At 44.2% G+C, this 25,374-nt stretch overlaps 1 protein-coding gene across 1 annotated transcript; it reads left to right on the top strand.

Moving 5' to 3' along the window:
- The first annotated feature begins 7,464 nt into the window (after window positions 1–7,464).
- Window positions 7,465–24,675, top strand: LOC147659112 (uncharacterized). Its single transcript, XM_086951967.1, has 3 exons — window positions 7,465–7,608; window positions 24,120–24,335; window positions 24,412–24,675. The coding sequence occupies exons 1-3, from the start codon at window positions 7,465–7,467 to the stop codon at window positions 24,673–24,675; spliced, it is 624 nt and encodes a 207-aa protein (XP_086808093.1).
- The last annotated feature ends 699 nt before the right edge of the window (window positions 24,676–25,374 follow it).

Genomic DNA, 25,374 nt, shown 5'->3' with positions numbered 1-25,374 from the left:
GTGACATTAGACACTCTGGCCCTGCTTGAGGGCACTGCCATTGACTTCTGCTGCCATTTGGCCCACTGCCCGTGGAGGGGAGCCACCACGGCTCCCTTGGCCTAGTGAACTACTTTGTTTTACCTACGTGACGTACTTTGTCATCCCCCCACTGAACTCACAGATTGATTGAGCTCGTTGGAGCGTTTGGGCGACGACTTGTTTTGTTGTTGCCCTTTTGGTATTATGGTTCTGTTCCTGTTCTTTTTGAGACTAGTGTCGGCACTGCAGTGTTACAGTGCGCATTCCTGGGTCTGTGTGGGATGGCGAGTGGGAAAAATGGCCATTGATAACTGCTGCTGTGCGTGTGTGGGCGGGGCGGGCTGGGGGTTGGGGGGGCGAGTGCTTGGGCGAGATGGATACTGTGATGTCTACGGTTAAATTTTGTACTTGGAATGTCAGGGGCATGCACACACCCTCGCGTAGATACCAGGTGTACTCCTATCTTAAAAGACATCAGATACAGATTGCACTACTACAGGAGACCCACCTGGTCGCCACTGAGGTAGCCACACTTCGCCGTAGGTGGAGGGGGAAAATATTCGCCACGACCTTTTCAGCGTTTGCACGAGGGACTCTGATCTGGGTACGGCCGGGGGTTTCCTTTGCACTGACACACAGCAGCGTTGACACTGAGGGGCGCTATGTTTTCATACAGGGCAGACTAGACGGGCAACAGATTGTTATAGCCTCCATCTACGCACCTAATGTCGAACAGGGAAAATTTCTAACACGATTATCGGCAGTGATTGCACTTTGGCCTGATGTACCCCTGCTGCTGGGTGGGGATTACAACAGTGTGCTAGATGTCTCCCTTGACCGCTCGTCCCCCCCGACGATGATCGCCCCTGCGCAAGCAACCTCCAGGGCCCTACTTGATTGGGCGGCGCAGTGGAACCTACAAGATGCCTGGCGAGTCAGAAACCCCACCGCCCGGATGTATTCCTACTACTCTGGGGCCCATTTGTTGCACGTCAGACTAGATAGATATATGATGTCCCGCGACCTGATCCCTTCCGTGACAGACACTGATTATCTGGGGCGGACACACTCAGACCACAACCCACACACTCTAGTTTATGGATGGAGGCGACCACGCCCTCCTGTACCCACATGGCGCCTACAACCGGATCTCCTTCTCGACACCCCATTCCGAGAGGAGATATCTAGGAGGGTGATACAGTACTTTGAGGACAATAGCGACTCGACCTCGTCCCCGAAAATTGAGTGGGACGCCTTCAAGGCAATGATCAGGGGGAGCTGCCTCGGAGTACAGGCGGGCCTACGGGGACAGGTGGAGAGAGACCTGATACGGGTGGAATAGGCGCTACTAGACAAAGAACGGGAGGCGGCGGAGGGCGAGGACTCCCGGCTGGCCTCGGCCAGGGTGGATCACGCTCTATTGATGGAGAGGCTGAAGAACATTAATTTCGCGGCGCACTCCGCACGCACCCATAACGCAGGTGATAATGCTGGCAGGCTCTTGTCGTGGCTGATACGACAGGACACCCAGTCCATGTCGGTGCTGTCGATCCGTACGACTCAGGGTGTTGAAGTCTACACCCAGAAACAGATACACGAAGCGTTCACGTCACATTACAGGTCCTTATACAGCTCACGGCTGCGGGCCACCGTGGTGGAGATCACGGACTATCTGGCGACACTACAACTTCCGACAGCCACTCCTGCCCACCAGACGGAGCTCGGTGCTGCGCTTACCAGCGAGGAACTACGGGAGGTGATTTTTTCCCTCTCCAATGGCAAGGCACCGGGCCCTGACGGGCTCCCGGCTGAATTCTACAAGGCCTACTCATTGGTGTTAATACCGGAACTGTTGAAGGTGTATAAGGCGGCATCGGAAGATGCTGAACTCCCAGCGTCCTTGAATGAAGCCAACGTGATCTCCCTGCTAAAACCAGGTAGAGAGGCAACCGAGCTCGGCTCGTACAGACCATTAGCGCTCCTCAACACCGATTACAAAATCTTAGCAGTGACATTGGCCCGGAGGCTTGCACCACTAGTCCCCATGCTGGTACACTCTGACCAGAATGGCTTTGTGCCCTCCCGGAGCACGTCTTACAATCTGCGCCGCTTTTTCAGAGTCCAACGGTATGCGACTCCCACCTGGCCACGTTCAGGATGCATAATACTTGATCTGGAAAAAGCGTTTGACTCGGTGGAATGGCCCTATCTCCTCCGAGTCCTCGAGAAGTACGAGCTGGGCGACGCCTATGTCCAGATGGTGGGGCTCCTCTACCAGGCACCCGAGGTACGAGTCCGGACTGGGCGATTGTTCTCTGACAGGATTCGGATTGGGAGGGGCACCAGGCAGGGCTGTCCCCTCTCCCCCCTATTATTTGCCCTTGTGATGGAGCCATTGGCAGAACTGCTCCGTGCCTCCGGCGACACCTGGGGTATCCCGCTGGCAGATGGCATCCACTCGGTGTCTCTGTATGCCGACGACTTGTTGTTATATATCAGGGACCTCGCCCATATACCCGCGGCAATCACGGATATCTTTCAAACGTTCGGAGACATGTCAGGACTCTGCGTTAACTGGGTTAAATCGGGAGCTTATGCGTTCAGGGACACGATGCCACAATGTGATGTGCGCATGATGGGAGAGACGCTCCGATGGCACCCGACGGTATTCAGGTATCTAGGGATCCTCATATATCGGGACCCTATAGATCTCCTGGAGGGCAACCTCGTGAGAGCCATATCCTCGCTATCGGCCCAGGTCACGTTCTGGAACTCCCTCCCATTGAATGTGCCGGCCCGAGTGGCGCTAACCAAGATGATAATGCTCCCCCGGCTCCTCTACTTTTATGCTAACCTACCAGTGTATGTACCGGCACGCATATTCAAGGGGTTGGAAGCCCTCACCAGGCGCCTCATCTGGAATAAAGGGCGCCCCCGAGTAGCATTGAGGACCCTCTACGCGGCCTCAGACTCTGGTGGCTTGGCAGTTCCCAATCAGGAACTTTATTATTTAGCGGCCCAGCTACAATGGGTTGCCTACTGGCTGAGTGGTAAGAACCTGATGGATACGGCCACGATCGACACTACCCTGTCCCCCGTACAAGTGCTGACACTCTTCCACCCCCTGACGCGGGGCCGACCCCCCGTTCAGATCCATGTGGCAGTCGCGAGGCAGTGCTATGTGCGGAGCCTCAGACTCACCAACAGTACGGTACCCTATGCCCCGAACCTGCCTCTACTGGGGACCCACCTGGGTACTGGCGCGCTGTCTTCAACCGAGCTACGCAGCTGGACTGCGACAGACTTGGACGAACTAGGCGGCCTGTATAGTGACGGAGAGCTGTTGCCTTTCGAGACCTTGGCCGCAGACACCGGCCTGCCAGTGGGCCAATTTCTGGCGCACGCCAGGCTTCTCCGCGGGCTAACGAAGGCATGGGGTGACTTGGCCCACGAGCCGTCCACACATATGCTAATCCAGTATCTGCATGTGATGGGCGACGGTTCCCATATAGTGCATTGGTTGGCACAAGCGCTACACAGTCATACTCAATTCTCCTCCCAAAGGCTGAGAGAGAAGTGGACGACCGACCGGGTTAGTGTCTGGTCAGACAAACAGTGGGCTGCGGTATTGGCAGGCGCCAGAAATATTCCACGCAACGCGGGATTTAAGATCATCCAATATTACATAATACACCGCGCGTATTTGTCCCCAGACAAACTGAATCGCTACTTCGGACTCACGTCGTCGGCGTGCCCCAGGTGCGGCCTCCAGAACTCAGACTTCCTACACGCACTCTGGAGTTGCGCCCAACTCACCTTGTACTGGTCGGCGGTCGCTGACACATTGACGGCGGCCACGGGCGATACCCTCCCCAAGACGTGGGAAGCATGCCTACTGGGGCTCTACAAGAGAACCAAACAGACCAAACTAAGGGCACGTTTCTGGGACCTAGGACTCATCACAGCTAAGCGGCTCATCACGAAACGATGGAAGAGTGCCACCCCCCGCCCCCTGTTGACTGGCGCCGCTCTTTTGACAACTGGGCTTGCGCGGAGAGTGTGTCTCTACACAGGGAGGAGACCGCGGGCCTCCGGAAGTACCCGATTGCCCAAGACTGGGACGCTGCCCTGACCGCGTACCACCGGGCGTGCACCCGGGTCGGTATAGGGTAACCGCTCCGACGCGGAACCGTGAGGGTCTTGTCGTCTACCGTCTGGTTGTGGAGCGAGCCCCCCCCTCCCTTCCCTCCCCCGGCCACCGAGGTCCTGCCCAGCGGGAGGAGCCCCCTGTCGTTTCTCCCCCCCCCCCGCGACCGCAGCAGCCATACATACTCAGCCGCCCCCGCCCCCACACGGCCCACATAGGGTGCAACACACACAGCTAGGATCACTGATACATTACTGTACACGCACATGCTAGTCCGACTGTTGTTTAAATGTTTCTCCCTCCCCCCATCTTTTACTTCCCTGTTGTGTTTCCTGGTTGGCAGCGTGATTGTTTCTACTGTACCCATGATGATGTCCGATTTCCCCTCCCCGTTTACTCTTCACACAATGCCTGTTGGACACTGCCAAGATCAGGAGACTGTAACCCAGCGACCCATGTAACAGTGTGGGATGTGATCCTGCCTTTGACTACTTCTGTGCCGACCAGGAAAAGCGGCCTAAGACAATGGTTGTTGGCTTACGAGACCACCTTGGTCCTTTTGCAGTGCTGCGGGCTACGAGCACCGCAACCCGAGACTTTTTCTGGCACTGCCGTTTGCGGACTAATGCATCTCCCCTGGCTACTGTTTATTTCCACTTATGTATGACTGACATGTCAAAGCATGCTACTAGCTGGGTAACGTTTGTAGTAATTGTTCTTTTTTATGACATTGTGTGATCAACTGCCTTATTACCTGTGAAACTAAATAAAGTTTGGGACCATTGGTCTTAAAAAAAAAAAAAAAAAATAAGGAACTCAAGGGAACTCTCTTTATTTGTTTGTCTCTACGCACCCTGTTCCCTTGACACGTAAGGGTTACTCTCCTTTGATTTACACTGAAAAAACAAACAACAGCTTTTTTACATTTTGTACTGGCGGTGCAGGAGTAGGTAAAAGTTTTCTTATTACTGCACTTTATCAAACTTTGCTAAGGTACTTCAATACTAAAGCAGGAGAAAATCCTGACAATATTTATGTTTTACTTACAGCACCAACAGGAAAAGCAGCACATAATATAGATGGACAAACATTACAAAGTACATTTAAAATACCAGTCTCTCAAACGTTAACATATAAACAATTAACACATGAAAACAGAGGTGCACTACAAAGTAAACTAATGCATTTAAAGGTATTGATAATAGATGAAATGTCTATGGTAGGTACAAATATTTTCACCTTTATCACAATAGAATGCAAGAAATAAAAGCATCAAACAAGCCTTTTGGAGGAATATCTATATTAGCTATTGGAGACTTTTACCAATTAAAACCAGTATTTGGTACATATATATTTGAAAACTCAAAGAACATGTATGGACCATTGAGTACAAACTTATGGCAAACACATTTTAAATTATATGAACTCACAAAAATAATGAGACAAATAAATGATTTGCCATTTGCAGAAATGCTTAATAGACTAAGAATAGGTGAACATACAAATGAAGATGTAAAACAATTAAAAGCTCGCCAAATAGAACCTGACTCAAGTATAATACAATCCATACCCTATATAATGGGTACAAACAAAGAAGTTAATGAAATAAATAATAATGTTTTAACGCAACACATAAAACACTATCCAATGTATACAGCAGTAGCAATAGATACAGTAGCAGCAGACCTAAGTAAAGAAGTAAAAGAAACAATAATAGAAAGATTACCTACAAACTCAACACAAACAATGGGCTTGCAAAAGATATTACATATTGCCATTAACTTACGTTATGATCTAACTTCGAATATTAATGTTAATGATGGTTTAACTAATGGTGCAACAGGAATAGTTGAATATGTAGATAATACAAATGATATTCCAATTGTTATTTGGATACATTTTGACAATCACAAAATAGGTACACAGACAAGACAACAAAACAAGCACCTATACCATACAAATATTTCTCATACATGGACACCAATATTACCAATTTCTCGACATTTTCAATATAGCAAAAAGTTTATAACTATAATACGAAAACAATTTCCATTACGACAATCATCTGCACGCACTACACATAGAACACAAAGTGAAACAATAGAACCATTATATATACATTTTAATAACAACAAAACACATCACTTACATTATGTAGCAATTAGCAGAGCAAAATCTTTAAAAAACATATACATAAAAAATTTCAATGAATGAAAATAAAATAGTAACACATCAAAAAGTACATAAAGAAATGTTCCGCTTAAAAACATATATGTTGTTAGAAATATCTATAACACAAATACAACAATATAACAAACATTTTACAATTATAGTACATAACATAAGGTCATTACAAAAAAATTTCAAACCAATGAAAGCTGATACTAATATATTAAATGCTGACATATTATGCTTAACCGAAATCAATATAACACACAAAACACCTGACAACACATATTGTATTGACCACTATAATTGTATGTTATTTGACCAATTTTTTAACAAACTTACAAAACATGGAATTGCTATATATCACAAAAAGCAACATATAATACATCCCATATTTACAACTCAACAACAAATTGACATTGTGCAAATGACACAAACAATCAACAACACAGATTTGATACTATTTATATACAAACCACCCAAAGTTGCAATACAAGTATTTTTAACAATTTTGACAACTACATTAAATGCATACCCAAATCATAAATATATCATAATGGGTGATTTAAATACTAATCTACAACAAACAACACACAATACAAAATTGCTCCTAACTTACATGAAAACACATTTTAATTGCGAACAAAAAATGACCACACCTACAACAGACTTCAACTCTTTGCTAGACCACATTTTTACAAATGTACACCTTACAAATTACGGAACATTAGAATCGTACTATAGTGATCACAAACCAATAGGGCTAGCTATTTGAATAAATGCATTAAATTGTTTGCTGTACAAATTGTTATTTTTCAATTATTATTTAGTATGTTTCTCTATTGAAGAATTAAAGAACATCATAGAAAATGATACAAAGCCATACCAAAAAGCAATACGTGTCAACATTATTAGATGTTCATCAAAGACTTATTATTGAAATGCAAAACAAGAAAATAAAGTTTTATACCATATGGCTTTTGGCAGATGAAACTGGCTGTATAAAAGCAACATGTTATAATGAAGATTACTATAATCAAACTAAAGAGCAAAATGGAATGATGATTCGAAATTATATTATCAAAAATACTATATTGTTATTAACAAAACAAACAAAGATTGCAAGGATGCCACCACTTACAATTTCGTCAGCTGTTATCCAGGAGGCTGAATACATTTTACAGCCACCAGCACCACCAGTATCTCCAATAAAGGCTGCACGAGGAGCTACTGTGAAGACACTACTGAGTGTGTCAGGGACAGTAACAGAGGTAAGCTGCATTCAATTACTTTTTTTTAACTGCAAACATTTGCCTATCTTTCTCTATTACCTCAAAGAAATGAAAATTTTAAAAATGTATAGCTATAACTAATTGTCTCTAATAAGGATGCACTTTACAATGTTTTCATATATGGATTTTAGCACACAACTTGTAAATTACAATGCCCAAATTCATGGATCTATTTTATAATGTTTACTATAGCCTGTAAAACAATGTTTTGGTAAACATTAACTCAACATCCTATAAGATACGGAAAACCGCAATTAATTACCAATATGAAGTAAGTAAAGCACTTTATATGTCTACCTATATACAAAATATTGCTAAATACAATGGAACTTACCTATAAGTAGCATTTACCTGTTTCAAACAACTACTTCTACAACAAAAGAAAATTGTACAATGCTACTTAAAACAAGTAATTGCTATAATCATATTTTTTAAAACACTATCTTATAAAATAAGCATTTTTTGCATTTTTGCCATATTTTATGCTACTCCCAAAAATTGCCTCAATCTTGACCGCCAACTACCCTTTTTTTCACACAGCTTATACTACTCCAAAAAAAACCATCTCAATCTTACCCCCAGCTTCCCTTGTATGCCTCAAAAAGAACTACAACTAATATATTACATGTTAACAACTAAACAACAAAGTATAATAGTTGTCTTTTTTTTGCATAGTACATTTATATTATTGCACACAACTAAATTAATTGCTATACATTCGCTTTTGTAGCTGTTGTGATTTCCTCAATTATTATTTCTTAACCTCATAGCTGCTATTACACATTTCTCCCCAGTGCTGCGCTGTCCATTAGAACTAGTGCTGAATGGACGTTCAATGGTCGTGCGCAGCACTGGGGAGGTAGCGCTGCTGACGACCATTGGCCGTCAGCAGCACTTAAGGGGTTAACTTACCATCTGCTTGTTATACTACTACAAGTCTTGCAGTAAAAAAAAAATATAAACAGCTTACACCATTGCAACTACTGACATTCCAACAATTAAACAACAATATAAGGTAAGTAAAGCCGTTTATTTATTTTATTATTTGCAAAAATGCCTAACTATACACAACTTGTAACTTACAATGCCCATGTTCATGGAACTATTTTATAATGGTTACTATAGCCTGTAAAACAATGTTTTGGTAAACATTAACAGAACATCCTATAAGATACGGAAAACAGCAATTAATTACCAATATGAAGTAAGTAAAGCGCTTTATATATCTACCTATATACAAAATATTGCTAAATACAATGCAGCTTACCTATAAGTAGCATTTACCCGTTTCAAAAAACGACTTGTACAACAAAAGCAAATTGTACAATGCTACTTAAAACGAGTAATTGCTATAATCATTTTTTTAAACACTACCTTATAAAATAAGCAATTTTTGCATTTTCCCATATATCTCTACTCCCCAAAATTGCCTCAATCTTTACCCCAACTTCCCTTTTTTTCACACAGCTTATACTACTCCAAAAAAAATCTCAATCTTTCCCCCAGCTTCCCTTTTATGTCTCAAAAAGAACTACAACTAATATATTACATGTTAACAACTAAACAACAAAGTATAATAGTTGTCTTTCTTTTGCATGGTGCATTTATATTATTGCACACAACTAAATTAATTGCTATACATTCGCTTTTTTAGCTGTTGTCATTTCCTCAATTATTATTTCTTAACTTACCATCTGCTTCTTATACTACTACAAGTCTTGCAGTAAAAAAATATATAAACAGCTTACACCATTGCAACTACTAACATACCAACAATTAAACAACAATATAAGGTAAGTAAAGCAGTTTATTTATTTTATTGATTGCAAAAATGCCTAACTATACATAACTTGTAACTTACAATGCCCATATTCATGGAACTATTTTATAATGGTTACTATAGCCTGTAAAACAATGTTTTGGTAAACATTAACACGACATCCTATAAGATACGGAAAACAGCAATTAATTACCAATATGAAGTAAGTAAAGCGCTTTATATATCTACCTATATACAAAATATTGCTAAATACGAATCCTGTGAAGGGTTGGGGGAAAAACATGGCGGCCGGCTAGGTAGCGGGTCGCGGGTGTAAGGAGAGTGGCGGTGCTGCTGAAAGTGCTGGGCGTTCGGTGCTGGTAGTTATTTTTTGAAGCTCTTACCTTGGTGCTGCTGAGCTGCTTCTTTGTCCTGTTGGAGGCTTAACAGCCCTGCTGAAGCTCGGCTGCGGCTCCGATATCTTGTTTGTCTGGCCGCCATGTATTGCTCCCGCTAGGAGGCAGCGGGAAAGAGGGACGGTGAGCTGTTCGGAGCTTTCGGCCGACCGCGGTCGCGGACAGCCTGTCGAGTGTTGGGCAGCAGTGGTTTCGCCGGGGCTCGGTTCCGGCTCGGTTACTACGTTATCGTGCTTGTTTGTTCTGCCGCCGAGCACCGGCAGCCGCTGCAGAGGTCCCGAGGAGAGGAAGAGCCGTAAACTGCTCGGCACGGTTCGGCTCTGCAAGCTGTGTTGTTTTCTTGTTCAGCTAGTTACTGGTTGTGGCTGGCAGATTAATGGCCATTGTTTAGAAAAACAGCCACAGTAACGTTACCCCTGTAACGGGGGCTTGGAAAGACAGGAGTAGCAGTTTGTAGCTGCTTGGTTATTTGATTTTCAGCGGTGGCGGAGGACTTGCTTGGAGGTATCAGATGTACTGGAGGCACTGGGAGGAGGTATGGACCTACGGAGCACACTGTTTGATAATCTGGATGTGGTTTATTCTGTGACTACAGCGTTTCTCTAAAGAAGTACTGTGACCGGGGGGTGAGGAATTGGGCACCAGCCAGCAGGCAGTGGAGGAAGGGATGTGACTGGGTTCTCACTTTTCTCTCCCTGCTGTTTAGTACGTATCTCATATTCTTTTTGTTATTGCCGTTGTGATCCAGTGGTTCAGACCCTCTGCCCCGTGTCGCATGGCAGAGGCTGAGGGATCTGCACAGCTTTGGGAGGAGCTGGATGAAGATGAAAGCGTCACATCTACACGGACTGCTACTTGGAGAAGAGCAGCATTAGAGCTGAATAGAGGTCGGCGAGCCGTGGCCAGGTCTTCTCCGAGAGGAGTTGGTGGGCGAGGGAGAGGTGTGGAATCCCTGGAAGGGCTGTCACTTAAGTTAGCTGACACTAGGAAGTTGGCAGGCAAGACGGGGGCACCTGAAAAGGAGCTCGAGGTGGAACAGAAAGCAGGTAGTGGGAAGAATAAAGTAACAAATAGTGTAGAGCCCTCCCGGTACCCGTTAAGAAGCATTAAGAAAGTAGAGTTGGGGATTTCCTCAGATAAGCTGAAGAATTCGCAGAAGGAGGTTGACCGGGGAGAGGAGAATAGAGTGGAGCCAGTTATAAAAAGGAGCTGGAAAAAGAGGCTTAATCACCAGTTAGTAACGACACCTTCCCTCACTACTTTCTTTAAACCTGTTCCAAAAATTCTGGTTTTAAAACCGCAAGACACTCAAAATAATCAGCTAAAATCCCAACTAGACTCAGAAGAGGATTTTAGTTTAGTAAATAACTTAGAGAATATTGCAGCTCAAGACTGGTCACGACATACAACTCCCAATAGATTTCAGGTCTTCACTATGGAGGATGAAGGAGAGCTGGTGCAAGTAGCTGGCACGGACAACCTGGATATGTTAATACAGTCAAGCGTAGTCTCAGCAGCGGATAGAATTGATATCTCACCGCAGTTAAGTGTGGGATTAACTGCTGGAGCAAGCTCACAGGGTGAGGTAGCGGGAGGGGGTGTTGATTTAATCTACACAGACTCAGAGAAGAGTCATGTGGATCCTGAACTTGATACCTAGGATCTCTCGGTAGTGGCGCTTCTCAGGAAGCTGGAGAAGGATATTCATGAGGGGTTTGAGGCGTCGAATAGAAGTTTTGAAGACTCAAAGAAAAATCAGGAGAGTATTAGAGCCTCTTGCAGCCAACTTGAGACTAAGTTTGATATTTTGAGTGCCCGCACAGAAGTCCTGGAGTCAGAAGTAAAAGTGATGCGGGAGAGGGTCTTTGATAATCACAAGGAGATTGTGGCTATTAAGTCTAAAGAACGTGAGACAGAAGATAGGGTCGAAAGGCTAGAAAATATGCAGAGGAGGAATAATCTGAAAATCTTAAAATTACATGAAGGAAAGGAGGGGTCGGATATCAAGACTTATATAGTACACTTGTTAAAAACAGAGTTAGAGTTGGAAGAGTCAGAAGAAATTTTACCTAAAGATATACAGAGGATTCACAGAGATCCCTTCCAGTTGAATCCGAACCGCTCCAAACCTAGGAAGATCCTGGTTAATTTTTTGACCTACAACTAAGCCTGTGGAGCTAAGGTTCCTTACATGGAATGTTAATGGTTTGCGAGTGAAGTCTAGGAGGCAGCTGATTTTTTAGTATCTTGAAGAGTCCCCGGCACATGTGATAATTTTACAGGAGACGCACCTGTCTGCAAGTGAGAGTAGGGATATCTTTTCTTCTCAGCAGTGGATTTCTAATGCTTTCTATACTCCTCAAGAGATCGTGACAAAAGGTGTCGCAATATTGGTTAGAAAGGGGGTTAATATCTCTATGGAAGATAAGGTGGCGGATAAGAGTGGAAGATGGGCAATAGTGAAATTGAGGGTGGCCGGGAACAGCTAGTAGTGGTGGGTTATTATGGGCCAAATGTAGATGATGAAACCCCTCTGGATGAGTTAGCTGCAGAACTGCTGGATTTCTCTGGTAAAATAATCATGGCGGTAGATTTCAATGTTGTGTTAGATCATAAATTAGATAGGTCAAATAATAGCAGGGCAGTAGTAAATAGCAAGATGGCAGCTAGGATAAAACTTCTTACTGCTCAGCAGGGTCTTTGTGATATTTGCAGAATAAAAGCAGGGCAGAAGGTAGGGTACACTTTCCATAATAAGAAATATAACCATAAGTCCTGTATAGACTATTTTTTGGTTGATGTAAGATTGAAGGATGAGGTTGCAGAAGTGGAACATCTGGGGGCGCACCTCTCTGACCATTCGGCTGTGGCCTTGAAGTTAATACTAGGAGCGGAGGGTTCGACTTCAACTTGGCGGCTGGATCGGACAGTCCTCTTAGATATGGAATATGTAGGTATCTTGAGGAGTGAGATAAAAGCATTTTTTGAGGTTAATGAGGGTTAAGCTAAAGCGGAAGTTGTTTGGGACACCTGTAAGGCTTTTTTGAGAGGGAGGTTGGGAGCACAGGGCGCCAAGAGGAGAAGATTATACCGGAGGAAAGTTTTGGATTTGGAGATGGAAATTCGCACATGGGAGGAGGCAGGTGTAGGTTCAGGGGGGGAACACTGGGTGAGGAGGAGGTAAAGAACAAGCTGTTTGAGTTAAAGCTAGAATTAACATCTATATTGTCACAAAGAGTTAAGGAAAAATGGGAGGCTAGTCAGTTAGCGCATTTTTCCTATGGTGAAAGGTGCAGTAAACTGTTAGCTTGGAAAGCTAAAAAGGACTTGCTTCGGAATCAAATTAAGGGGGTTAAGACTTCAGTTACGGGGTCTCTGATTACTGATTACCGCAGCATCTAACGACATCACTCCCTCCCAAGACCTCTGCGATGCGTTATCCTCCTTCTTCTACAACAAAATTGCCGACATTCACAACAGCTTCGAGAATACTCCCGGCGAACAACCCTCCCCACCCCCCTCAGATCCTACACCGCCAACTAACAACCTCAGCACCTGGAACCCAATCACCACCGAAGACACCATCTGCCTAATGAACTCAATCCACTCTGGCTCGCCAACCGACCCCTGCCCCCACCACATCTTCAACAAAGCTGACTCCATCATCGCACCCCATCTCCGTGATGTCATCAACTGCTCGTTCAACTCTGCCACCTTCCCAGAAAGCTGGAAACACGCCGAACTCAGCGCCCTCTTGAAGAAACCCACAGAAGACCCCTCTGAACTTAAAAACTACCGACCCATATCCCTCCTCCCCTTCCCCGCCAAAATCATCGAGAAAGCCGTCAACAGCCAACTCGCCGCCTTCCTTGAATCCAACAACTCCCTCGACCCCTCACAGTCCGGCTTCCGAGCCAAACACAGCACCGAAACCGCCCTCATCGCAGCTACAGACGACATCCGAACGCTACTGGACAACGGAGAAACAGTGGCCCTCATCCTACTCGACTTCTCCGCCGCCTTCGACACAGTCTGCCACAGCACCCTTATACAACGCCTCAGCAACATCGGCATACAAGGAAAAGCCTTGGACTGGATCATCTCATTCCTCGCTGGGAGAACTCAAAGAGTCCGACTTCCCCCATTCAACTCAGAGGCCACTGAAGTCATCTGTGGAGTACCACAAGGATCATCACTCAGTCCCACCCTCTTCAACGTTTACATGAGTCCACTCGCCTCCATCGCGCGTCAACACAACCTTAACATCATCTCCTATGCCGACGACACCCAGTTAATCCTTTCCCTCACCAAAGCCCCTAACACCGCCAAAACCAATCTTCACGAAGGCATGAAAGAAGTAGCCGAATTGATGAAACATAGCCGCCTAAAACTCAACTGGGACAAAACGGAGGTGCTCATCCTAGGATCCTCCCCCTCTGCCTGGGATGACTCTTGGTGGCCTTCCGCTCTGGGCACAGCACCCACACCCACAAACCATGCACGCAACCTGGGCTTCATCCTAGACTCCTCTCTCTCGATGTCCAGACAAGTCAACGCAGTCTCATCCTCCTGCTTCAACGTACTTCGTATTCTCAAAAAGATCTTCCGCTGGATCCCCCTCGAAACAAGAAAGTCCGTCACCCACGCACTGGTCACGAGTTGAATGGATTATGGTAACACACTATACGCCGGAATCACAGCAAAACTACAGAAAAAACTCCAACGCATCCAAAACACATCAGCGAGACTCATATTGGACATCCCTCGCCAAGATCACATCACCGGACACCTAAAAGACCTCCACTGGCTTCCCGTCAACAAGAGAATTACATTCCGTCTTCTCACCCACGCACACAAGGCCCTCTACAAACTAGGACCCGAATGCCTCAACACTCGACTGTCCTTCTACACACCCACCCGCCAACTTAGATCGTCCAATCAAGCCCTCGCCGCAGTCCCGCGCATCCGAAAATCCACCATGGGTGGCAGATCCTTCTCCTTCCTGGCGGCCAAGACCTGGAACTCACTCCCCACTCACCTCCGCCTTACTCAAAACCACATCTCCTTCAGAAAAGAACTTAAAACCTGGCTATTCGAAAAAAATTGAACTCCCCTTCCCCAAGCGCCTTGAGACCCTCTGGGTGAGTAGTGCGCTATATAAATCCCTGAACTTGAACTTGAACTTGATAGTAAAGGGATAGCAGAAGCCTTCCACACATTTTTTGAGGATATATATAGGGAGGATTTACAATCGAGGCTAGAGGAGATAGAGGGATGGCTGCTGGAGGTGGAGCCCCTTGCTGAGGATTTGAAGGTGGTGTTAAATAACGACATAACGATAGAAGAGGTGGTCAAGGTCATTAAGGAGAGTAAAAGGGGGAAGGCATCAGGACCAGACGGCCTCCCGTCTGAAGTCTATAAGACCCTAGTAGAAGAATTGGCTCCGGTATTGTGTAACTTATTTAATCAAATCTTTATGGGTGGAGCAGCTATACCGAGTACATGGAATGAGGCTATTATTTCTTTGCTACTTAAACCTGGCAAATCCCCTAGATCGTTAGATTCGTATAGACCTATATCACTCCTTAACTGTGATTATAAGTTCTTCACAAAGATTCTCACTGATAGGTTAAGTCTAGTGATTCCTAAGTTGATAGATCAAGATCAAAAAGGCTTCATTAGGGGTCGTTATCTAAAAGAACTAACTTTTGCTCTTATTGGCAATATAGATATGGCAGTCATAAACGATCTTCCCTTGGCGGTAATCGCTTTAGATGCCGCCAAGGCTTTTGATCGAGTTAATTTTGTTTTCTTAAAAACTCTTTTACAACATCTTAATTTGGGAAAGAGATTTACTGACTCTATCTTTTCTCTCTATGACTCTCCGACATCCAGGGTTCTGGTTAATGGATTATTAACTCCACCAGTGCAAATTATGCGCGGTACGAGACAAGGGTGTCCTCTGTCACCACTACTGTTTAATTTATACATAGAACCACTGGCTTGCAGAATAAGGAGCTCAAACAGGATTCCGCTTTTTGGGGTGGCAAATTGGTAAAAAAAAATAGGCCTCTATGCAGATGATATTGTTATTTTCTTCTCAAATTTGCATGCCCTATATTTACAACAAGGGGTGGTGAGGGACAGAGTCTCTGAATTAAGCAGAAAGCTCTCACCCAGTCAAGAGATCAGGGCTAGATCCAACACCGTTTCTTAGCTCACTGCACCATCCCAGTTTCAGAACCTGGCTGTATGCAAATTAGTCTGTTCCTGTCCCAGTGCATGATGGGAACAGGGCAAACCAAACTACAAAAGCCAATTCTTACACTGGGAAGGAAACAAGCTCCCGGGGACCGGTTTCTGGCATTACAGCCGTCTTCGGCCCGGTTTGCTTGAATCCTGATGGTGCAATGAGCAAGGGTCTCACATCTGAAAATACCCTTCCACGCTTAGGGTGGACAAAAATATTTACAACAAGGGGTGGTGAGGGACAGAGTCTCTGAATTAAGCAGAAAGCTCTCACCCAGTCAAGAGATCAGGGCTAGATCCAACACCGTTTTTTTTAGCTCACTGCACCATCCCAGTTTCAGAACATGGCTGTATGCAAATTAGTCTGTTCCTGTCCCAGTGCATGATGGGAACAGGGCAAACCAAACTACAAAAGCCAATTCTTACACTGGGAAGGAAACAAGCTCCCGGGGACCGGTTTCTGGCATTACTGCCGTCTTCGGCCCGGTTTGCTTGAATCCTGATGGTGCAATGAGCAAGGGTCTCACATCTGAGAATACCCTTCCACGCTTAGGGTGGACAAAAATATTTACAACAAGGGGTGGTGAGGGACAGAGTCTCTGAATTAAGCAGAAAGCTCTCACCCAGTCAAGAGATCAGGGCTAGATCCACCACAGTTTTTTAGCTCACTGCACCATCCCAGTTTCAGAACCTGGCTGTATGCAAATTAGTCTGTTCCTGTCCCAGTGCATGATGGGAACAGGGCAAACCAAACTACAAAAGCCAATTCTTACACTGGGAAGGAAACAAGCTCCCGGGGCCCGGTTTCTGGCATTACAGCCGTCTTCGGCCCGGTTTGCTTGAATCCTGATGGTGCAATGAGCAAGGGTCTCACATCTGAGAATACCCTTCCACGCTTAGGGTGGACAAAAATATTTACAACAAGGGGTGGTGAGGGACAGAGACTCTGAATTAAGCAGAAAGCTCTCACCCAGTCAAGAGATCAGGGCTAGATCCAACACCGTTTTTTAGCTCACTGCACCATCCCAGTTTCAGAACCTGGCTGTGTACAAATTAGTCTGTTCCTGTCCCAGTGCATGATGGGAACAGGGCAAACCAAACTACAAAAGCCAATTCTTACACTGGGAAGGAAACAAGCTCCCGGGGACCGGTTTCTGGCATTACAGCCGTCTTCGGCCCGGTTTGCTTGAATCCTGATGGTGCAATGAGCAAGGGTCTCACATCTGAGAATACCCTTCCACGCTTAGGGTGGACAAAAATATTTACAACAAGGGGTGGTGAGGGACAGAGTCTCTGAATTAAGCAGAAAGCTCTCACCCAGTCAAGAGATCAGGGCTAGATCCAACACCGTTTTTTAGCTCACTGCACCATCCCAGTTTCAGAACCTGGCTGTATGCAAATTAGTCTGTTCCTGTCCCAGTGCATGATGGGAACAGGGCAAACCAAACTACAAAAGCCAATTCTTACACTGGGAAGGAAACAAGTTCCTGGGGACCGGTTTCTGGCATTACAGCCGTCTTCGGCCCGGTTTGCTTGAATCCTGATGGTGCAATGAGCAAGGGTCTCACATCTGAGAATACCCTTCCACGCTTAGGGTGGACAAAAATATTTACAACAAGGGGTGGTGAGGGACAGAGTCTCTGAATTAAGCAGAAAGCTCTCACCCAGTCAAGAGATCAGGGCTAGATCCAACACCGTGTTTTAGCTCACTGCACCATCCCAGTTTCAGAACCTGGCTGTATGCAAATTAGTCTGTTCCTGTCCCAGTGCATGATGGGAACAGGGCAAACCAAACTACAAAAGCCAATTCTTACACTGGGAAGGAAACAAGCTCCCGGGGACCGGTTTCTGGCATTACAGCCGTCTTCGGCCCGGTTTGCTTGAATCCTGATGGTGCAATGAGCAAGGGTCTCACATCTGAGAATACCCTTCCACGCTTAGGGTGGACAAAAATATTTACAACAAGGGGTGGTGAGGGACAGAGTCTCTGAATTAAGCAGAAAGCTCTCACCCAGTCAAGAGATCAGGGCTAGATCCACCACAGTTTTTTAGCTCACTGCACCATCCCAGTTTCAGAACCTGGCTGTATGCAAATTAGTCTGTTCCTGTCCCAGTGCATGATGGGAACAGGGCAAACCAAACTACAAAAGCCAATTCTTACACTGGGAAGGAAACAAGCTCCCGGGGCCCGGTTTCTGGCATTACAGCCGTCTTCGGCCCGGTTTGCTTGAATCCTGATGGTGCAATGAGCAAGGGTCTCACATCTGAGAATACCCTTCCACCTTAGGGTGGACAAAAATATTTACAACAAGGGGTGGTGAGGGACAGAGTCTCTGAATTAAGCAGAAAGCTCTCACCCAGTCAAGAGATCAGGGCTAGATCCAACACCGTTTTTTAGCTCACTGCACCATCCCAGTTTCAGAACCTGGCTGTGTACAAATTAGTCTGTTCCTGTCCCAGTGCATGATGGGAACAGGGCAAACCAAACTACAAAAGCCAATTCTTACACTGGGAAGGAAACAAGCTCCCGGGGACCAGTTTCTGGCATTACAGCCGTCTTCGGCCCGGTTTGCTTGAATCCTGATGGTGCAATGAGCAAGGGTCTCACATCTGAGAATACCCTTCCACGCTTAGGGTGGACAAAAATATTTACAACAAGGGGTGGTGAGGGACAGAGTCACTGAATTAAGCAGAAAGCCCTCACCCAGTCAAGAGATCAGGGCTAGATCCAACACCGTTTTTTAGCTCACTGCACCATCCCAGTTTCAGAACCTGGCTGTATGCAAATTAGTCTGTTCCTGTCCCAGTGCATGATGGGAACAGGGCAAACCAAACTACAAAAGCCAATTCTTACACTGGGAAGGAAACAAGCTCCCGGGGACCGGTTTCTGGCATTACAGCCGTCTTCGGCCCGGTTTGCTTGAATCCTGATGGTGCAATGAGCAAGGGTCTCACATCTGAGAATACCCTTCCACGCTTAGGGTGGACAAAAATATTTACAACAAGGGGTGGTGAGGGACAGAGTCTCTGAATTAAGCAGAAAGCTCTCACCCAGTCAAGAGATCAGGGCTAGATCCAACACCGTTTTTTAGCTCACTGCACCATCCCAGTTTCAGAACCTGGCTGTATGCAAATTAGTCTGTTCCTGTCCCAGTGCATGATGGGAACAGGGCAAACCAAACTACAAAAGCCAATTCTTACACTGGGAAGGAAACAAGCTCCCGGGGACCGGTTTCTGGCATTACAGCCGTCTTCGGCCCGGTTTGCTTGAATCCTGATGGTGCAATGAGCAAGGGTCTCACATCTGAGAATACCCTTCCACGCTTAGGGTGGACAAAAATATTTACAACAAGGGGTGGTGAGGGACAGAGTCTCTGAATTAAGCAGAAAGCTCTCACCCAGTCAAGAGATCAGGGCTAGATCCAACACCGTTTTTTAGCTCACTGCACCATCCCAGTTTCAGAACCTGGCTGTATGCAAATTAGTCTGTTCCTGTCCCAGTGCATGATGGGAACAGGGCAAACCAAACTACAAAAGCCAATTCTTACACTGGGAAGGAAATAAGCTCCCGGGGACCGGTTTCTGGCATTACAGCCGTCTTCGGCCCGGTTTGCTTGAATCCTGATGGTGCAATGAGCAAGGGTCTCACATCTGAGAATACCCTTCCACGCTTAGGGTGGACAAAAATATTTACAACAAGGGGTGGTGAGGGACAGAGTCTCTGAATTAAGCAGAAAGCTCTCACCCAGTCAAGAGATCAGGGCTAGATCCAACACCGTTTTTTAGCTCACTGCACCATCCCAGTTTCAGAACCTGGCTTTATGCAAATTAGTCTGTTCCTGTCCCAGTGCATGATGGGAACAGGGCAAACCAAACTACAAAAGCCAATTCTTACACTGGGAAGGAAACAAGCTCCCGAGGAACGGTTTCTGGCATTACAGCCGTCTTCGGCCCGGTTTGCTTGAATCCTGATGGTGCAATGAGCAAGGGTCTCACATCTGAGAATACCCTTCCACGCTTAGGGTGGACAAAAATATTTACAACAAGGGGTGGTGAGGGACAGAGTCTCTGAATTAAGCAGAAAGCTCTCACCCAGTCAAGAGATCAGGGCTAGATCCAACACCGTTTTTTAGCTCACTGCACCATCCCAGTTTCAGAACCTGGCTGTATGCAAATTAGTCTGTTCCTGTCCCAGTGCATGATGGGAACAGGGCAAACCAAACTACAAAAGCCAATTCTTACACTGGGAAGGAAACAAGCTCCCTGCCACTATAGGTGTGGCAGGGTATACTCAGACATGAGTCCCTTTCTCACTGCTCCATCAGGATTCAAGCAAGCCGGGCCGAAGAAGGCTGAAATGCCAGAAACCGGTCCCCGGTAGCTTGTCTCCTTTCTGGTGAAGAATTGGCTTGGTAGTTTAGTCTGCCCTGTTCCCATGATGCACTGGGCCAGGGTCAGACTGATTTGCATATAGCCAGGTTCTGAGCTGGGATGGGGCAGTGAGGTAAATAACGGTGATGGATCAAGCCCTGATCTTTGGACTGGGTAAGAGTGGTCTGTTTAACTCAGACACTCTGTTCATCACCATCCCCTTTTCTAAATCGTTTTTGGCCACTATAGGTGTGGCAGGGTATACTCAGACATGAGTCCCTTTCTCACTGCTCCATCAGGATTCAAGCAAGCCGGGCCGAAGAAGGCTGAAATGCCAGAAACCGGTCCCCGGTAGCTTGTCTCCTTTCTGGTGAAGAATTGGCTTGGTAGTTTAGTCTGCCCTGTTCCCATGATGCACTGGGCCAGGGACAGACTGATTTGCATATAGCCAGGTTCTGAGCTGGGATGGGGCAGTGAGATAAATAACGGTGATGGATCAAGCCCTGATCTTTGGACTGGGTAAGAGTGGTCTGTTTAACTCAGACACTCTGTTCATCACCACCCCCTTTTCTAAATCGTTTTTGGCCACTATAGGTGTGGCAGGGTATACTCAGACATGAGTCCCTTTCTCACTGCTCCATCAGGATTCAAGCAAGCCGGGCCGAAGAAGGCTGAAATGCCAGAAACCGGTCCCCGGTAGCTTGTCTCCTTTCTGGTGAAGAATTGGCTACGTAGTTTAGTCTGCCCTGTTCCCATGATGCACTGGGCCAGGGACAGACTGATTTGCATATAGCCAGGTTCTGAGCTGGGATGGGGCAGTGAGATAAATAACGGTGATGGATCAAGCCCTGATCTTTGGACTGGGTAAGAGTGGTCTGTTTAACTCAGACACTCTGTTCATCACCACCCCCTTTTCTAAATCGTCTTTGGATGCCCTGACAGGTATCACTAAGGACTTTGGAGCTGTCTCTGGTTACACGATCAACCAGGAAAAAACTGAGATTATGGCTTGGAACTTGCCCACAGAGGGGTTAGTCACTAAGGCGGATATGAGATACCTGGGGGTGAGGGTTACTCATAATATTGCGGATTTGGCGAAAACAAATTTCTTTAGAGTTAAACAAGAAGTTTCGGCCATGCTTAAAGGATGGATGAATTTACCTTTGTCGTTATATGGCAGAACCAATTTAGTGAAGATGATGATCCTGCCAAAGGTAACTTTTCTGTTTGAGGTTATTCCGCTTGGATTTCGAAAGGAGTGGTTAGCCAAACTCCAGAGCGAGATAGCTTCTTTTATTTGGGCATCAAAGGGGTCACGACTTTTGTGGAAAAAAATAAGGAGGCTTTGTAAAGGAGGATTGGCTGCCCCGGACTTGCAAATTTATGCATGGGCTTTTGGGTTGAAAAATTGTAGGATGCTATTGGGTACCCGCTTTCAGTCACCAATAGGAGATATATTTGGTGTGATGTTAAAGAATGGTGGTTATACAGACTTTGGTTTTTTGTATAAGTTCTCAGATCCTAGGTTTTTAAAAAAGGTTAGGTTGAAAGTTCTATATGATTTGGCAGAGATGTGGTACAAGATTAGGAAATTCTTAAAGATACCATATTTGAGTTGTATGGCTCCAATATGGGACCCACCAGGTTCTCCGCCTTGGACAAAGGATTTATTGGCAATTCCATTAAAGAGAGAGGGTTCAGTTCGGAGATGGAATGACCTGTTTCAGGAGGGGAATTTGTTGGCATGGAGTGAATGCCAACAAAGGTGGGGGCAAGTCTTCTCAAAGTATAAATACTTACAGATTCAGAGCTGGGTGAAGGGCTTCGAAAATCGAATTGGAATACAGAATGACTTTGAGGCAAAACTGGCGATGGAGGGGTCTTTTAAGAAGGAAGTGGCCTTGTGGTATTGGTCAATGTTGGAGATGGAAGATGGCCCCTTCTTACTTCCGGAGGTCCTGTGGGAGCAAAGCTTGCCAAAGATTGCAACGGAAAACCAATGGCAAGTATCTATGGCTATACTATACAGAGTGGTTAAACCTGCGAATTTAAGGAGAAACCTTCTGTTCACAATCCACAGGGCCTACTGGACTCCGTGCAGATTGACGAAACTTAAATCAAGTGGAGTGGTGGAGTGCGCAAAATGTAAGACCCCCAACACCGATGACCTCCATATGTTTGTCTTTTGCTTGGAGATAAGAGGCTTTTGGCAAGATGTGAGTAACTGTTTATCTCAAGCTCTGAACCTGCAAATAGAGGTAAGCCCCGAACTTATAATTACTGGGAGGAATGACCTAGAGGAAGATAGAATTAATGACAATGTGAAATTGATTTTTTATGCTATACTACTGGCACGTAGAGAACTTTGTAAGTTGTGGGTCTCTCCCCTCTTTCCAAATGATTTGGACTGGATAAAGTCAATGAGATATACAGCCAAACTAGATATGTTGAATCACACCAAAAAAAAACTAGCATTTTTGGTACCCTTTCTTCTACGTTTTGGGTGATTGGTATGTGGGAAATTTTTAATTGTTTATCGAACAAAGCAACATCAATCCTATGATTAAGCCCCACGCCTATCTCGCTAGTATTTGGGTTGACACTCAGGCTCCAGGAATGAGGATGAGATGGGCACACCGGATGGGTCAAATGGAATCAAGGGTTTGGATAATACGCTGGCCGGACTCTGTGGAGGTGAGCCCGATGCCTCTTCCTCGACATACTAGCGTATGAGATACAAAAAACCCAGCAGGTGGAACAGTTAGTAAACTGGGTGGCGAGTTGGCAAATGAGGATAAAAAAGAAAAAAATATATATATATATATTGCTAAATACAATGCAACTTACCTATAAGTAGCATTTACCTGTTTCAAAGAACTACTTGTACAACAAAAGAAAATTGTACAATGCTACTTAAAACAAGTAATGCTATAATAATTTTTTTTTAAACACTACCTTACAAAATAAGCAGTTTTTGCATTTTCCCCATATTTTATGCTACTCCATAAAAATGCCTCAATCTTTACCCCAACTTCCCTTTTATTCACACAGCTTATACTACTCCAAAAAAAAACATATCAATCTTTCCCCCAGCTTCCCTTTTATGTCTCAAAAAGAACTACAACTAATATATTACATGTTTACAACTAAGCAACAAAGTATAATAGTTGTCTTTCTTTTGCATGGTGCATTTATATTATTGCACACAACTAAATTAATTGATATACATTCGCTTTTTTAGCTGTTGGGATTTCCTCAATTATTATTTCTTAACTTACCATCTGCTTCTTATACTACTACAAGTCTTGCAGTAAACAAAAATACATAAACAGCTTACACCATTGCAACTACTCACATTCCAACAATTAAAAAACAATATAAGGCAAGTAAAGCAGTTTATTTATTTTATTATTTGCAAAAATGCCTAACTATAATGTCACTCATGTACAAACAGCATTTATATATACAACTACTTGTAAGCAACTTTTCATTGTTCTCTTATATGCTAAACTAATAACTATCAATTTGATTATTTTATTACTATGATTTTATTAAAGCAAATTAAGAGCGCTTTCTTTAATATGTTTTTACAAAAAGTAACCATTTTTCTATAAAACATACAAAGAACATTCTGTTTTTGCCTGAATACAACTATGTACAAGAACAGCAACCAATCACAATTTTATGTACAACAGGTAGAAGCTACAAAAAATATATTCGTCAACGGACAAGAAACAAAGATTAAGAGTATAACAATTAATGATGCTACCGACTCTGTGAAAGTTAGTCTCTGGAGAGAAGCAACAGATTTTGCTTTACAAATTGGAAAATATGTACAGATAACACATCTGACTGTACATGAATTCAACGGAGAAAAAATACTGAATACAACTAGACACACTACAGTACAAGTAAGTAATAATTTGAGAATATGTCATACTGCCAAAAAAAAAAAAAATGCTTTAACTTAAAACACTTTCTCTATAGGTCATACAGCCACCAAAGGAAAACATTACCGTAACATTGTATGGAATCGAGAAAACATACCAAGAAAAAAGCACAATGACAGTGCAAATAGAAACAAGTAAAAATGTTCAATCGATGGACATAAACAATATAACTTTGATGGACTTCTTAGACATTGAAACAGAAACAGAAGACTTCGAAGATGCACTAATGCTGCATTTACCAATAACACTAAATGTATTGTTTTGCAATGGATGTATCACAGACATAATTAAGCAAATATAACAACCTAAAAAAAAATGTGTGTACTGCAAAAAGTGCGTATTTCAAAAAGAAGAAATGCAAACACATAATGTTCTTTTTTGTTTCATGCTGTTGTATATTTCATATTTTGTATCACAATGCTAAAGCACAACTATATTTGCTTTACTCTACGTTACGTATTTAGGATTGTACACATTATTAAAAGTACTGCACATTAAAATTTTTGACTTTACAAGCAATGTCCTGAGAAAATGTATATTGGACAAAACAAAAACACTATTGGAATGTTTATTTGCATAACTTTCTTACATAAAATGCTTTATATACAGAACAAATTGCATTGATCTATATTTATGTTATTACTTGCTATAACAACAACAATGTATATACAATTGTTTATATTATTTACAAGAAAAAAAGTAAACGCCGCATATGTAAAAAAAAGGTTTTACACGCCATGTTTGTGAGTTACTACATTATATAGTATTGCCAATTGCATGTACATATAGTAAATTTTTGCTGTACATCATTAAAATATGTACCATTTCTACAGACCAATATTTCTACTGTTTCTTTTATACAAATAATATTGTCACATTAATACAATATATATTGCATTACAAATGCTATAGGTGTCACATTTGCGAAAGTTAAAATTATTAACATTGTAAATGACAAAGCTATTAATTTCACTATTTTCAAAACCAACACATAAATACC

Source organism: Lissotriton vulgaris, unplaced genomic scaffold (genome assembly GCF_964263255.1).
Source record: "Lissotriton vulgaris unplaced genomic scaffold, aLisVul1.2 SCAFFOLD_4167, whole genome shotgun sequence".
NCBI classification, from domain to species: domain Eukaryota; kingdom Metazoa; phylum Chordata; class Amphibia; order Caudata; family Salamandridae; genus Lissotriton; species Lissotriton vulgaris.
The sequence above is the reverse complement of the archived record's forward strand: the minus strand, read 5'-3'. Positions and strand labels throughout refer to the sequence as shown.

Coding starts and splice junctions, on each gene's coding strand:
- LOC147659112 (XM_086951967.1), top strand. CDS start 7,465: ATGCCACCACTTACAATTTCGTCAGCTGTTATCCAGGAGGCTGAATAC. Junction 7,609..24,119: donor TGTCAGGGACAGTAACAGAG/GTAAGCTGCATT, acceptor TATGTACAACAG/GTAGAAGCTACAAAAAATAT. Junction 24,336..24,411: donor CTAGACACACTACAGTACAA/GTAAGTAATAAT, acceptor CTTTCTCTATAG/GTCATACAGCCACCAAAGGA.